The sequence below is a fragment of the Aspergillus bombycis genome (assembly GCF_001792695.1).
Source record: "Aspergillus bombycis strain NRRL26010 chromosome Unknown contig00011, whole genome shotgun sequence".
Taxonomy (NCBI): Eukaryota; Fungi; Ascomycota; class Eurotiomycetes; order Eurotiales; family Aspergillaceae; genus Aspergillus; species Aspergillus bombycis.
The window spans coordinates 309,134-325,158 of NW_019170013.1; the positions used below are offsets into that span (position 1 = coordinate 309,134).

The 16,025-nt window shown below is 49.3% G+C and overlaps 4 protein-coding genes across 4 annotated transcripts; 2 read left to right on the forward strand and 2 right to left on the reverse strand.

Moving 5' to 3' along the window:
• Positions 1 to 42: 42 nt before the first annotated feature.
• On the reverse strand, positions 43 to 5,852 carry ABOM_002337 (NAD-dependent histone deacetylase SIR2; the record flags this gene model as incomplete). Its single annotated transcript, XM_022529467.1, has 13 exons — positions 43 to 105; positions 179 to 303; positions 370 to 575; positions 628 to 1,517; positions 1,697 to 1,841; positions 2,370 to 2,440; positions 2,667 to 2,846; positions 2,912 to 3,466; positions 3,732 to 3,835; positions 3,925 to 4,178; positions 4,233 to 4,333; positions 4,748 to 5,228; positions 5,296 to 5,852. 13 exons carry the CDS (start codon positions 5,850 to 5,852, stop codon positions 43 to 45), a joined length of 3,732 nt encoding a protein of 1,243 aa, XP_022392775.1.
• Positions 5,853 to 6,303: 451 nt separating this feature from the next.
• Positions 6,304 to 7,063, forward strand: ABOM_002338 (RWD domain-containing protein; the record flags this gene model as incomplete). Its single annotated transcript, XM_022529468.1, has 2 exons — positions 6,304 to 6,370; positions 6,429 to 7,063. 2 exons carry the CDS (start codon positions 6,304 to 6,306, stop codon positions 7,061 to 7,063), a joined length of 702 nt encoding a protein of 233 aa, XP_022392812.1.
• A 653-nt stretch (positions 7,064 to 7,716) lies between these two features.
• ABOM_002339 (DNA repair protein (Rad1)) lies at positions 7,717 to 9,944 on the reverse strand (the record flags this gene model as incomplete). Its single annotated transcript, XM_022529469.1, has 5 exons — positions 7,717 to 8,355; positions 8,427 to 8,492; positions 9,531 to 9,656; positions 9,724 to 9,803; positions 9,872 to 9,944. 5 exons carry the CDS (start codon positions 9,942 to 9,944, stop codon positions 7,717 to 7,719), a joined length of 984 nt encoding a protein of 327 aa, XP_022392811.1.
• Positions 9,945 to 10,476: 532 nt separating this feature from the next.
• On the forward strand, positions 10,477 to 15,873 carry ABOM_002340 (putative endosomal peripheral membrane protein (Mon2); the record flags this gene model as incomplete). Its single annotated transcript, XM_022529470.1, has 6 exons — positions 10,477 to 10,554; positions 10,611 to 10,677; positions 10,739 to 10,912; positions 10,963 to 11,169; positions 11,229 to 11,317; positions 11,368 to 15,873. 6 exons carry the CDS (start codon positions 10,477 to 10,479, stop codon positions 15,871 to 15,873), a joined length of 5,121 nt encoding a protein of 1,706 aa, XP_022392768.1.
• Positions 15,874 to 16,025: the final 152 nt, after the last annotated feature.

Genomic DNA, 16,025 nt, shown 5'->3' on the forward strand with positions numbered 1-16,025 from the left:
TTTTTTCGTTCTTTCTTGTTTTTTTTTAACATTGCATTCATATCAGCTTTGTTGCGGTGCAGGGCTGCCTTTCTCGGACCTTTTGTTGGGGTTTTTCGTGAAGTACTGGAGGGGGTTCGAACTTGTCAGTTACGATCTTCAATGCTGTATGATAGAATATCTGGATGGCATGGCATACCTTTCTCCTGAACGCATTCAGATCATCCGCGCTGATTCCTTCCGAATCGCCCTTCTGTCGTGCCTTGGAGATGTCTGAGACCTGCCCCTCGGGTAGTCGTCGGTAGGTGATCAATCGGCGGGACCCTAGATTAACGATGAATAAGAGACACTAGGGGCATCTTATGTTACGATGGTAGGTGCTCTACTAACATTGATTGAACGGCTGCACGGAAACGCTGACAACCTCCAAGTGTGGATGCATGGGAATGAGCAGCTCCACATCCTCGTCGATGGAGGTGGGCATCCACATGCACAGACGGCCATCGGTGACGAGGGTCCTGGACGCAAAGGCGAGAATATCGTTCTGCATGGCTTCGAAGCCGTACGGTTTCTTAGGAGGGATGTAACCCGGTCGACTAGAGTTCGTATGTCAGCTCAAGTTTGGACTCCATCGAAGCAAGGACGTACTAATGCGCTGGAACACCATCGATGATCACCTCTTCTCGACCACTACCGTCCCGAGTTCCCAGAACCCTAAGGCCTTCACGGACACCATAGGGGGGGTCACAGACGATACCGTCCAAGAACTGACGATTCAACAGCGGTGTGTTCGTCAGGTCCGACGAGAACGCATCCATAAACTTGCTCTCGATGCCGTATTGTTGGAAGTTCGTAAACAGCCCCATAGGCGCTTTCTCCTTCTTCTCCCTGCCCTTGAAACTCCGTGGGTCAATATCCGACCCACAGGTCAAGGCTCCGAAATGTGCCGCCGCAACACAGAAGCTGCCCGTCCCGACAAAAGGGTCATAGAACAGTCTTCCGGGGGCAGCGTGGGCCATATTGGCCGTGACCAGACTCAGCTCGGCATCCATCGACGTGGTGCTGATATACCGGCGTTTCTTCAAGTCGTATTTCAGGACGACATCGCGACTGCTGTTAGCAAGCCAACGACCGAGATAGATCTTCCTGGGCTCCTGGACATCGCTGTAGGCGTGTGTTGCACCGGGAGATCTCGTCGCGATCTCAATGTCCGAAACGAAGTCTTCCAGGACCCAGAAGTCCTCGTCGGGATTCTTCATCCGGATGGGGCCGTCGAAGCCCAGATACGCGAACGATTGGATGATGGCTCGCTTGGCCTCCATACTGCGCTTCCCGGAGAAGGAGTCGATAGTGAACCGGAAAGACACTTTCTGGAACTCATCCCAGCGGTGCTGTGTCCGCCTGCGGACGTCGGCGTGCACTTCCTCATAGTTGGTGCCTTGGCCCCAGAGTTCGAACACATCTTTTGCTAGGATACTGCGTGCGATCAGGGTGTGTGCATCTGCTTCATTGGGCAGTTTTACTACGCAGTATGGTGACTGATGCGCGTGTTAGGTCAATTCATATACCGAGGTGATAAAGTATTAGGGTCAGTGAGGTGGGGAGAAAATCTGCGGGACAGTTTGTTTGCCCCTCAGTGCTTGTATACTGGCATGATGTCGTAAAAGAGGATTCAAGGGGGGAACCAAATTTAGATCTCATAATGAGAGGAACATACAAATGGGTCATAATATACGATTTCCAAATCAATCCCGGCCAGAGCGGCCAGAGACTCGATCTCCGGTCGTCGAAAAGTCTCGTGGACCTGCGCGAAGCGGACCACATATTCCATGCTGACCGAAGCCCACCAGACTTGCTCGGGCCTGTTGAGTCGTAATTGACGGGTTTGAGAATCGCTCTTGTTCCCAGGATAGTACTTGGAGTGATAGATAGACCGTCGATTATTTGCTGGTGGGTTGAGAGCGTCAATGGCTGTGTGGTACGAGGCAAATGTAATTAAATGGTTTTTTTTTATTTTTTTTTTTTTGGCCGCTCAGGATTTATGTTACTGATGTTTGCAGGCTGGCAACGGGAACCCACAAGAGCTCTCCCGATGCTTCAACCTGCCCTTCAGAAAGTCTTCCTGACTACAATATACTAACATATGGTGGACGGTCATTTTTTTTTACCGCCAACACGGACGCGGGAGGAAATCCTTTCGTGGTGTTGTTCATGCTCAAGTCAATTAAACGCAGAAGCCGTAGCTACTCAATCTCTAAAGGAAAAGCATCCAGAAAAGCGCAACAACAGTCTAAAAGGAACAAAAGAAAAAGTCCATCCTTCAATACGGGCGAACCCCTCCAAAACAAGAACCCACAGCAACAACCTCATCATCATAAGAAGAACCGTACAGTACGCCGTCCCTCAATAGACAGGGACCAGAGATCCTATGACCGAACACCGTCGCTATGCGCCGACAACCCTAAACACATGTCGTGATTCATATCCTTCAGCAGGAGTGATTTCGACCTTTTCGTCGGGAGGAATCATCTCATGCTTGAAGTCCCACCCAGCTCGTCGACAGAGCTCCGACACGACCACATCGCAGTCGCCTAAGAGATCAATATCAAAGCCCGTATGCGATACAGGCTTCACATGGATGGTTAGCACTTGAATTGGAGGATGAAGGTTGTTGAGAGATCACCTACAGTCCGAGAGATATAGATCTGCGGCACATGACGGGGCAGCACGCCTGGCACTTCTGCCACAGGAGCCACTTTCAACGAGGTACCAATGACGATGACCAGATCGACTTTGTCACGGTCATGGCGAATCAGGCGCTGTCCAAACTCATCGGGAAGATCTTCGCCAAAGAAGGTGATGTCAGGCTAAAATAAAGGTAGGTTAGCGGGGGGAACTGTAGGTGGAAGAGCAAGGCTGATACTGCACGGACCTTCATCACCCCGGGAGTAGGGAGCTCGTAGTCTTCCTCTTCAGAGCTCTCGTCCCCATCGGATTTCCGGCTCTTGTGGGTGCCATTAGTGCTACGTTTGCGCTTTTGCCCCTGTGGCCTCAAAGAGTCTTCCTCAATCGCCTTCTGGCAGGAAGTGCATTCGGGAACGTTTCCCTTCCTGATGTCTTCGAAGAGCGCATCACCCGACACCTTATACTCGCATTTAACACACGTGGCCGTTGCAAAGGAACCATGACACTGCACAATCTTCTCGGGAAGAACGCCTGCATTCGCCTCGATATTATCGATGTTCTGGGTGTAGTTGGTCAGGAGCTTTCCTTTATCCTGCAGGAGCCGGATGAAGCCATGAGTGGGCGAGTATTTCTTCTCAGTAGGCAAAATATCCTTCGCAATCGAGTAGAAGATGCTCGGGTCATCGCGGAAGATATGAATATCGAAAACTTCCTGCGGATCGCTGAGACCCAAATGCGCCAATTGCGAGTAGAGTCCGGTGTCCTTGGACCGAAAATCCGGAATACCGAGACTCGTTGAGATCTGGCGACACCATTAGTGCATACGTACATCACAGATAATCTAAAGCAGACACTCACACCAGCGCCCGTCAAAACAATGATATTCTTAGACTCCTGAAGTAACTTGACCGCATCGTCAATCGTGTTATACTGTGGAAGCTTCTGCCGGCGAGAGAACTCTTGCGAGATCGCAATCGCCAGCAAAGGGTGATAGGCCTCATCCGGCGCGCCTCAAGGAAAGCCGGGGGCATGATCCCAAATGCAGTGCATAGTTTCTTGGCCGTTACTTTGTCCTGAGCAATGGTTTCCTCAACGAACGCGGCCTTGCCAACTTCATGTAGGCGCTTTCGGAATGCAATGGCCTCGTCTAATGTACAAGCATCAGGGACGACTAAAGGCAAGAAAGGTCAGCGAACGAACGTATGAAATTTCGAAGCATGGACAGGTCTAGGCGCATTGCGCCAAGTATGAAACGCTTACCCCCTTCCCGCAGTTGCTCGTCACGAAGGACTTGGATAGCGTCTTCATAGAGTGACTGTGTTTCCCATTCGTCTCCCGATTCACCGCTATCTGAGTCCTCTTCCGACGGAGATATATTGCCTTGCGCAGAGACCGGATTCTCTGTCGCAACGGTCTCTTCCACTTCCGCGGAGGTCATATCGACGGCTTCCACTTCGACCACCGGATTCTTCAACGAAGAGCTCTCCCCGCCGGGCGCTGGTACAAGGTCCATCCTGTATGGGAGATAGGACACTTCCAGCAACCTCTATGACAACGCCTCAACTCACATTGAATTTTTCGCCACGCGCATGTACGATCTGCCGGGATAAATTTGGCTCTGCGAATCTCCGGGGAAAGCGGTCGGAGCGGATTTATCCGACACCGGCTTCTGGGGCGATAAGTTCGTTAGTATCAAGTGACAAAGAAGGATGGGCCAATAAGTATCGCATGGCTTTACGAGCGAAGTGGGCTTACGGCGGGCGGATACAAAAAAGAGGGTCAGTCAGTCAGTCAGTCAGTCAGTCAATCAATCAACCACACACCCCCTGGACGAGGGCCACGTCGTCAGTACGGAGTATATCGTAAACAGCAGTGACTTTTTTCTATAGGTTGGTATCATGACAGGATTCTCATAAGATCATGCAATTTTTCATGAATCGGCCATCTCCTGATCGCCGTCCGACTCAAGCTCCTCCTCCCAGCCCTCATCTCCCTCCTCCCCTTCCCCGTCATCCTCCATGTCCTCGCCCAATTCTTTGTTCATGGTCTCTACCAACTCATCCGCATGCTCCTTGAGCCTCACATCTTCGTATTGAATCGATTCGTAGAGGATCAAGCCCTGCTTCAGCCATTCCCGGCTAGCGACCAGTGAAGCATGGCGTCTTGCCTCGGGAGTTTCACTGTCCAGCTCTTCCTCCTTGGGCGCTTCCTTCTTCTCGGCGAGAAGATAGAGACACCATCCTCCAAGGTACCAGGCCTCTACACTCTGGTCGTCTTCTAAGATCAACCGTTCTAGGACTTCAAGTGCTTCAAGTTCCATGGTGACCTCCATCAATAGACGAGCCAAACTGATCCTTGTGGCGAAGTCAGGGACTATTGGGTCCTCGGGTGGTAGGTCCTTCCATAGCTCGAGACTTTTTGTGAGTGCCGCCCGAGCCTCATCAGTTCGCAGCTGTGAGATTCGGATCGAGGCGAGAGTTTGGAGCACTTCCGGTGCATTTGAGTTGACCAAAAGAGCCTCTGTAATGAGAGTTTCGCAACGGGCTTCAGCATCTTCTTCCCACCTAGTCGCTGTTAAATTCAAGGCACTCCACGGGCAAAAACCAAGAACATAGAAGAACAGTAACTCACGAAAGATCGGTCATGTAGATCTCAGCAACAGCACATAGGGCATTGGCCATCTTCCGTTTCTTCTCCTCCAACTCAATAGCTTCCGCAGGACCTGGGCTCTGTTCAAGCTGTTGAATAACTTGCCGGAGACAAGAAACACCCTTCTCAAACCATTGAACACTGTCCTTGCCTCCAAGCTCGCTCAATTGAGCAAGCCACATGAACTTTTCAGCGCCACCTCCCTGGCTTTCAGGAATTGCGCCAGTCGGGTCCAGCTCAACCGCGCGCATGAAATGCTGTCTCGCAACATCAATCTCTCCCAGCTCAACGTAAATCTCCGCGACGATGTTCAAGGCCGAAAGCTGGGCGGGCGAATTGGCCGGCGCAAGTTCGAGCGCCTGTTGGGCGACCGGAAGCGCTACATCTGGCTGTCCTGTCTGGAGGAGTGTGGTCGCTTGTTCGAGGAGCTTTGAAGGATCTTCATTCATTTTCTGTTTCGAGACCGAGCCGCCAGCGCTGAGAACGGACTTGGACTTGGATTTGGATGCTTTCTTTTTGTGAGGTCTGGGTTTACCCATGATCGCCGTTTAGATTATAGAAGAGAGATATTCAACGTACTCTAATAGTTCAAGTGAATGGATCAAAAAAAGGAAGAACAAGATCTATGACAGTAGATTTCTTGCACAAGATAGATATATACTTGGGGAGCTTTGGAAGGTCAAGAAAGCGGAGCATTGAAATTCCCTTTTCGGACCAAATAATTTTGGGCATTTTCTTATCTGTTTGTCTGGTTTGCATGTGGGACTGCAATATTATACATGGGGTACTCCATGACCGAATCCTACGCCAGCCAGCTTTAATTCACGCAGCGAAGGATTACTCTGCGGCCTTGTCGCATCTTAGATCTACAGTACTAGATACTTGAGGTAGCCATCCTTGTGTGGGCGCGGAAATCTGGTCGTTCTCGCTTTGGAACACCCACCACTAGTGCCCCTCCAAACCCCCCATCGGCGGCAGAATTGAAGCAGTATGGGCCGCGAAGATCAGATTGAAGAGCGCGAGGTGCTCGATTCCATTTTCCCAGAGGAAATCACAGGTGAGATTAAAGCCCCATTTATGCGCACCGAAGGGCTATTTATTGTTAACATTCTTAGATTTATCGGATACCTCATACAGGATATCAATCGCCCTCGACGCGCCGGAAAATGACGTCGAAGAAGCTGAACAGCCCGTGTTGCTCCTGCAGGTCTCATACCCTGCAGATTATCCCGATGTTGCTCCGGAGCTCGAACTATCCGCTCCTCCAAACGCCCCCAGACACCCTCGGCTAGATGTCCAGGAAGATCGGGACCAACTACTCGAATCTTTACAGCCTACTATTGAGGAGAACCTGGGGATGGCCATGGTTTTCACCCTTGTCAGTGCTCTCAAGGAGAATGCCGAGCAATTAATGTCTGAGCGGGTGAATGCTGTCCATGCGGAGAAAGAGAAGGAAGCCGCTAAGGCTGAAGAAGAGGAGAATCGAAAATTCCAGGGTACAGCTGTGACCAGAGAGACATTCATAGAGTGGCTAGAGAAGTTTAAGGCGGAGATGGAGGAAGAGGAGAAGAGGCAACGAGAAGAGAAAGATGCGGAGGATAAGAAAGCGAATAAAAAGTCTCCGGCTAAGGAAGAGAAGAAGATGACTGGGAGACAACTATGGGAGACAGGCTTGGCTGGCAAGGCAGACCTTGATGAGGAAGGCGAAGATGCTTTGCCTGATGTTGAGAAGATGAAGATTGCTGCGTAGCGTATCGCTATCCTGATGACTTTACCCTGTTATGAGTCCTTCAATCTTATAATCTAGCGTCATGCAAATAGATGAAGTTCTGTAAATACCACTACTCTGACTCTAGCAGCTGGCGTACATTCATGGACAGAGGACGTTCCTGTCTCTTTACCTCATCCAATCCCCTCCACTATTTTGTAAATCTACTCCAGAAATAGAAATGATATTGAAAGGACCTTGTTTCGCAATTGGGATGCAAATATGGTTTATTCATATTTCTAGGTATTATGAAAGTTGATAAATGCATATCACCTGGTTCTCAAATCCACAGCCTCATGTGCAGAGGAATTCAAACTAGAAAGACGAATGGTGAACGAGTCATATCTTAGTTTGCAATACGTTATGCTCAGTAGGCATGTGGCTCGTTTCTGGGGATATTCCACCCCTTGAATAGAGTTAAAAGAGGGTGGAGGGCATCTGCATGTATACCAGCTCGTTTATTGTACAACATAGACGATGCGATCGCTGTTGTTCACCATGCAATTACCAGGGGACGGCCTGTACTGGCTTTCTTCCGTCGTCCTTTATTCCGCATTCGATTGCGGAGCAGAACAACCTGAGTGGCACATCGTATAGTACCTTACCGCATCAGGAGTCAGGACATAGACAGGAAATCAAGTGTCACTTGGCTTTTCAGTCGACTTCTGTTTTTCTTCATCAGCTGCCAACTTGCGCTCGGCAAGAACAACTTTCCACATGGCCTCTGCAAGTTCTATGTTTTTCTTGTCAGAATCATGGATTTGCTGATTAAGTGTTCCCAATGCGTCTTTGACCCCTTTAGTCCATGTGTCGGACTCAGACCCAGTCGTCAAAGCGTCCCAATTATCCTCGTCATTAGCAAACAGTAACTCCCGGTCCAGCCTATCCCGGCGTTCGATACGGCTCCATCGATTCTCAAGTTTTGACCGGATCACGCCGCTTAAATTCTTGGGTTGGGGCTTTTTGATACGCAGGAAGGGCACTCCCCGCGCGTTTACAAGAACGGGTACTCGACGCTTGCCGCTCACGACGGGTCGAGGACGAGAAAGAATAGAAGTGGCATCCGGATGTCGTCGGGCGGTTTGGTCTTGTAAACGCCGAGCCTCTTTTGTCTTTTCTTGCTTCCGAGATAACGGCTTCGGCTCTTTCTTAGAGAGCTCTCTCTGCAGCGCCGATTCTCTCTGCTTTATCGACTGGATTTCTGATATGAGCTCGACAATGCGATTTGTATTGCGTTGATTTCCTTGAGAGGCTGAATGAAGCAGGTCGAGAGCCTTAAGATAGGGAAGAATTAGCCACGGGGGGTGGTTCTTTGCTGGAGAGATCGCGCACAACATGTATATACCTCATACCCGGCTTTCAAGGCATTGACTGCTTGTGACGGGCTTTGGAGTTTCTTGTATTTCTGGAACTTTTTTTTGTATGAGTGGCTTGCAGGTGCTAAGCTCCGGCGCAGTGTTCGGTAATTTTGCGCATTGTCGGAGAAGTGCCCGATAAAGTGCTAAACCTGTTGAACGAGACTTGTGTTAATTGTGACATGGTGCAGATTTGGTGACATGGTTTTTGAACTTACAGGCGAATCTATGCACTCCAGACTTCCTGGGGACTACGGTTTTATGCATTGTTTGAGAGTGCTTAGAGGATTACTACGGGGGACATGTGACGATCAAGCCTACCAAGTGATGTCACGTGCTATAGGGAAATCGCGCACACGACCTTGGCTAGTATATGAAGAGAGACCAACAAGGCAACTCTTACGATTGTGGTCAATCGTTCTGGCAATTGCACATACGCAAAAGAATTCTATCCTCATTTGGATATCATGCCTTGTATGAAACACTTGTATCGTGTCTCGAGATTCTCCCAAATCTAATCTGTTCACACACAAGTTCGATTTACTACCGCCTTGATGGTTCGGGGCATTTGTGCATTTAGTTTCTTCCCAAATCAAGAGTCGAGGGTTTGACCCACCTAGGCCTATCGAGGTAGCAAGTCCACCACTTGGAGGCATATAGATACTTCGAGATATTCTAAATAATAATGAACTGAAGACTCAGAAGGAGTTCACGCCATGCCTGCCGTTATGCATAGACTGTACACGCTCTAATAATCAAAGAAGAGAAAGGATGAGATGACGAGACCTGACGCAAAACTAACCACAATACTCCGATCATGTATCCTGCAAGATCATCGACTCAGAAGTTCGAGCCTTCCGGAGGCTGAGGGAGCTTCTTGTGTTGCGGAAGAGCCATATATCTGAGATATTAAGCGTTGGTTTGAGATAACGGGAAAAACGGGGCTCGGCATACCTTCTCATTTCGAGCAAAATAGTCTCCATACTATAGTCGCGCTTCCATTGAGCCAAACACGGCAGCTTTGTGGGATCGACCTAAGCACGAATCAATGTCAAAGGTCATCAGCATATCAAGGATATAATGGGAATCCGCACCTTGCCGGTTCGTTGGTCTACACAAGGAAGATTGACCCGTGAGATGAATTGGATCTCAGGAGGATTGTCCGGGTAATCGGGACCGCAATGGATATTGACACTGTATATCCTATTTTCATGGACACTCTAGATGTTGCCGCATTAGTGACGTTGCCATATTGTACGACATTGGTTGAACCAGCGGAAGACAAACATGAGGAGGGCCGAGAATAGTTCCGTTCCAGTTGCTCATCATCATATCTTCTCCGTCCGCAAGACCGTAGGAGCAAGCCTCTGATTTGTGAACGCAACATACATCAGCGGGATGGCGCATGTAACCGTAGGTGGGATGTCACGCTTACCTGCTCCTTGGCCTTTCTCGCCCTTCTCGAGCTCTTCAAGGAGCTTGAAGTTTCTGGGAATTTTAGCTGACATTGTTGTATAATAGAAATGCGTGATTTATAAAAGGAGATTGCACAGATAGCTTTGGTAGAATATAAGAGATGGGGGTGGGAAATGGAATTCTTTGACCGAAGTGGAGGAGGGGCTCAAATCCCACCTGCAAGCAACAATACCGCCCGGTTTGCCCTGCGTATCGTGTCGGCCTGAAGAGTCACCCCACGTGATGATAACGGATTGGGTGCGTCACGTGTGGAGCCTATCTCCGTTAGCGTCTTGGCTGTCCCGGAGATGCCACGCCTGATGCTATGGTGGATTTGTTGTTGGGAAGGCATACACTTTGCACTCCGGTGTCAATTAAAGCACCGGTGGTCCGTCTGTCATCCCTAGGAACGCGTCCGGTGTTATCTGCTCACGAGGTGCTGGGCCATTTTTGTAGTTCTCGTGGTTTTAAAAACCAAATATCAGTCAACATCTTCATGAAACCATATCTGTTTTCTACTTAACTCCGAGCTCCAGGCAACGTCAAACGACGGTTGCAATGATCTGACCCAACAACTAGTTGGAAATGTCCTCTCAGCTTCTACAGACGGAACTCTTGAACCTAATTCAAGAGTCCAAGAGAAAGAATTCTGACCTCCGACATGTGAGCTAACTGCCGGTCAAACGGGATATCCTAGACTCTAGCTGACTGAAAGATAGGCGGCCGAAGCGTCTCTCAACGAGCTGAAGGCTTTGCCCTCAACCTCGGAGTCTCAAATTGCTGCCGGTGAGTCGGAATTACATCCTGTCTCTGTCAACTATCGGTGGATTTACTGAGAGCCTAAGAGATCTGGTACGCAAACCTAAATTTGTCGATCCATTTATCTTAGCTTGCCATACGCGTCATGCAAAGCTCGCGGGTATTGGAGTTGTTTGCCTGCAAAGGCTGGTGGCATCCCGAGCGCTACCATCTGAGAGACTGAAAGATGTCCTTACTGGGTTAAAAGAAACAACGAACCTAAGTAGGTGTTAGTTAGTCCCTTTGCGCCCACGCAATACTAATCACACCCAGGCTTGGATATACAACTCAAAATCCTACAGTCTTTACCTTCTCTGCTACAGCATTACTCAAATGACTTGGGTGGGGAGCTTCTTGTAACTACATTAGAGATCTGTGCCACTCTACAAGCAAGCAAGACCCTTGCGCTTTCCAGTACAGCAGCGGCTACCTTGCAACAGCTGATAGTATCGACATTTGAACGAGTCCTCATCGAAGACAGTCAGTTCTCATGATCTAGGTGTAGCCCTACTATACTTTGCCGCTGACCCGGTTTCCAGAAACTCCCCAGGAGTCCAGGCCGAAGGTAACCGTCAAAATCGATGGAAACCCTGTAGATATCGGATATTTTGCGTACGATGCCTTACGAGTGAGCACCGCGCCCGATGCTACGTTACACCCTACTAATATATGTTGAAGGTCTTGGACGATCTTTGTCGACTCGCGGATGGCGAGCAGCTGCAATTTCTACGGATCAAGTCACTATCTCCAACATTCACACTAGAACTTATCGAAAGTGTTCTGGTCAACAGCGGCCGTCTCTTTGTTGGCCATGCCGAGCTTGCGCATGTGCTGCGAACCCGGCTTATGCCAATGACTGTGAGATACTTATCCGAAAGGCACTCTTTCGCTCAGACTATTCGAGTTGCGCGGATTCTTCTCGTCCTCCTCAAGCGTCATATGTCTCTTCTTCCCGCGGAATGTGAAATGGCTCTTGGCTTGTTGACACACCTTCTCGAACCGGATGGAAATCTGCCATGGAAGCGCGTCCTTTGCATGGAGGTTTTTCGAGGACTGTATGCCGAGCCTGGTTTAGTTCGAATCATCTACTCACTGTACGATGGTGACGAGCGGAGGAAGAATATCCTCAAAGAACACATGGCTGCTCTCGTTCGCTTGGCATCTGAGAAGCCGTCGTTGATTGGCGTCAGCAGTCGGTCAACCGTGCCTTCGAAGGCTGCACACTCGAGGTCCATTACCGAAGAACAGATCACTCTTGAAGCGGGTGGCGTCGCTGGCGTTATTGGAACGTCAGTATCGTCTACTGACACAAATGTTCCGGGCATTAGTAGTCAGTGGAGTATAGTTCGTACGCCTTACATGGAGCTGCTCGACAAGACCGATCCTCCACCGCCCCCCGACACGTATATTTATAGCCTTGTGCTCAATTGCATTTCTTCGTTCGCAGAAGGCCTTGCCAAGTTCATCCTTCCCCTGACGGTGCCCGATCTGAAACAAAAACGGAGAAGTCGGATTGGAAACCCAGACCAAAGTATGGATTCTCCTAGGCCCTCTCATGACCTTCAGAGGACGAACTCGTCAAAAAGTGCTCACAGGCTGAACAATAAGAAATCCCCTGTGCCGCTTAATCCTTTGGACTTGGAATCTCATCCTCAATTTCCGGCAATTAAGACTTGTGCCGGAATAATCGAGAATTGCTGGCCTGCTGTCCTTGCAGCATGCTCCACCTTCTTGTATGCTTCGCTAGATGATGATTTCTACCACAACCTGGTTCGATCGTTTCAGAAACTGGCCCATGTTGCTGGCCTCCTTAGATTATCTACACCTAGGGATGCTTTCCTGACAACTCTTGGAAAGGCAGCTATGCCAGTTGATGCAAGCGGCATGGCCCTATCGGTAATCGCGTCTGCTCCCCACCATATTCATACAGCAGAGGAGAAACGGAAAAGCCGAGAGATATCCCTTACTTCTCCAGTGTCTGAAGCACCGCCAGATGCCCCATCGGTATCTATCAACACGAGGAATCTGTTATGCTTGCGTGCGCTACTGAACTTGGGAATCGCTCTAGGGCCTACTTTAGACCAGCCGGCTTGGTCTATAATCCTCGGTACGCTGCAGGATACTGGCTTGTTGACAAATGCATATTCAACCGGAGCTGAAACTCCAGGCGCGCTTGATGGTTCGAAGGTTAGCCTCGGGGGCGAGATCATTGCTGTTCAAACAGCCTCTGCTAAAATGCTTGAGAGCACGAGTGAATACCCGAGTCATTCGTTCCGAGAGCTCTTAATTGCACTCTTAGATCTTTCTGAAGCAACGGAGGTGCCCCAATCAGGAGAGTCGTCTGAGAAGACAACTGGTAATGTTCAGTCGGCACAGCTCCGACCTGGTTTTGTGCGCAGAAACACCCGCCGTGTTTCACTAGTCGTCGGCAAATCCAAGACCCAAGATGAGGAACTAAAGTTTGTCTTGGACAAAGCGGGTGAGCTATCAAGGGCAAATTTAGAACGACTGTCATCCCTAGTTGAGAGCGATCACGAAGCTTGGCAAATACTGACGCAAAGACTTATGTTGACCGCGGCGGATGTATCGATTAGCCAAAACCTCCGGTTACGAGCCAACGATGTACTCAATACTCTTGTATTCCAAACTATGAAGCAGATGGGCAGCGATGATGACCAAGCGCGCAACTCTCGGCAAATGAGGAACCTCGAAACGTTGAGGGACCAGATTCACATTCTCTATGACAAAAGTGCTTGCTCACTTGGATCACCGTCTCCGCCGACTACTGAGATCCATGAGCAAAGCCTGGAGACCTTAAAAAATATCCTAGAACAATATGCGGAAACCTTCACTGGCGGCTGGGTCGTCGTGTTTGACCTTATTTCTAGTGTATTTGGACATTGTCCAGTGAAAGAAAAAAGAGAGATTGGGGCTGCTGGCAAAGATCGCAGAACTAGTCTAGTTGCGGACTCGCATCGTCTGATCCGAATTGCTTATAAGTCCCTGCAGCTAATTGCCTCCGACTTCATTGCGCTACTTCCGCAGCCCTGTCGCTTGGACCTTGTGGAATCATTTTCAAAATTTGCTCTACAGCAACAAGATTTCAATATATCATTGACTACGACCTCGTCGTTCTGGAATGTTTCTGATTTTCTTCAGGGACAAATTGAAAACTTTTCCATTGAGTCTCGAGTCGATGCTTCTGTAAGGGAAGAGGTGCTCGTGGAACTGGCTAACGGCGATGACTCCTCCATCTCTAGGAATGCCCTGTGGCTTTTACTACTGTTAAGAATTGTAGATCTTGCAACAGATAATAGGGCTGAGATTCGAAATTGTGCAGTTCAGACTCTTTTGAGAATTTTCGATGCTTATGGTCTACAACTATCTCCTAAAGCATGGCGTTTATGTCTCAATCGTGTGTTATTCCGGATGACGGAAGAGGTTGAACTGGGATTGGAAGAAGTACGGGGCCAATGCACCAAGAAAGATTCCGACGAACTCAAGTCATGGGTGGAAACGTCTGTTGTTACCATCAAAGGACTGTCTGACCTCATCACGAACTTTTTCGAAGCAATCATTCGAGACGAGGAGTTCGATCGATCCTGGGGACGGCTCTTGGCTTACTTGAAGAAGCTAACCGCCTTGCAGATACTAGAGCTCAGTGAAGCGGTGTACCTAAGTCTGTCCAGTATTCTAGTTCGTGTGCAGGCTCCAGATATGTTTAACAAATCGTCGCTGCAATCTACCTGGGCCCTGTGGCTGAGCGGCCACCCTGCTGATAGGGAAGATCTGCTGGACCTGGATCGTTCAAATCAAGCTGCCACAATCGCCTATCTACAGGCCTTCAAGGAAGTGTATCGCTTATACAAGGATGATCTGACAAGTGGTGATATTGGCAAAATCCTCCACAATATGCGATATCTTGCTTGGAATTCTATCTCACCACGATATTCTCCGGATATTGACCGACCATCTGACCTGCAGTCATCGATCGTTGATTGCATGAGAACCCTCTGTGCAGATAAGGAAGATTCCCAAGCAGAAATCATCGCATGTCTTGCAGACTTCGCCGATTCAGCGTTGACGAGATGGTCACCAGGGAGCGATCCGAGGAAACCGACGTACGTTGCCTTCTCCAAAAGTACGGTAGACCTCTTGAACTGGTATATCACCGAATATGGTATCAAGAGGGATATATTTAGCAATGGCTCTCTGGCAGCTGTTCTCGAGCATCTCGCCAACCCAATCCTGCAAAGATATGAATGGCCTGGAAAGGACCGCGAGCCGATGCTGTGGCAAAAGTCGACGACAACATCCCTAAACATACTTCAAGTAGCCATTCCTTATGTCGAGGAACAGTACGAGAAGTCAAATCAGCCAGAAATCTCCCGCTTCTGGAAATGTGTTGTGGACATCGTGAATGGCTTAGTCTCGGCCAGGGGTTACCGGACTGTTCCTATTCCTAGGGAAACGGTATTTGCAGACGAATCCTTCGATATTGCCTCCTTCAACCGACTGAAAACGCTCATTATCCCAGCTCTTGGGGCATCTACCATCCCAGACACCATCCGACAGGATTTCGCACGTGCATTATTGGGCTCGTCCTTCATCTACTTGCCTCAACGATTTGATCTCCCGGAGAAAGGCCTGGAAGACGACCCCCTCAAAGGGCTGTACGAGGTCCGTCCCGGAAGGACGTTCGACCCCCCACCGACTTCACGAACCAAAATGGCGTACGCCGTAACCGACACATTGTTTGAACTGGCGTCGACTCCCTCGAACGAAGATTCGAAACACGCTTCGTCACACATTGCACTCGCTCGTTCCATCACCCCGTATCTGATCCTCCGCTGTGCCGTATCCCTGAAGGGCTATGTTGCAGACCAACCCCTGCGCGGACTCATGCCTCAGCCCACACCTGCTCGAAAGGTACTTTTGCACCTCCTTACGGGGATGGTGCGTCTGCGAAGCGAACCTTCAGCCATTTCTTCCCCACCAATGGGCATGAGTACAGCTATGCTGGTTAAGGAATCAACTCCTTCCAGCAAGCAGAATTATAAAAAGCATCTCGAATGGATATACCCGCTTGTTGTGCGAGCGGTGCAGGTAGCGGGGAGGGAAAGAGACGATGGAGAAGTTCTCTCGGCTCTCGGGAAGGTGTTGCATGAGGTCGGAGGCTTTTAATATAGATTTCGGTCTACGAACCGCAGGAGGTACTCAGAATTATAGACTTTTATTTTAATTTGTCTTGTCTTAGTTTGGCAGTGCCCTATATTTACTTCCTTTACGTAGGAAACATGAGAATGTTGGTCATGTCTAGGTTACAGTAGAAGGCT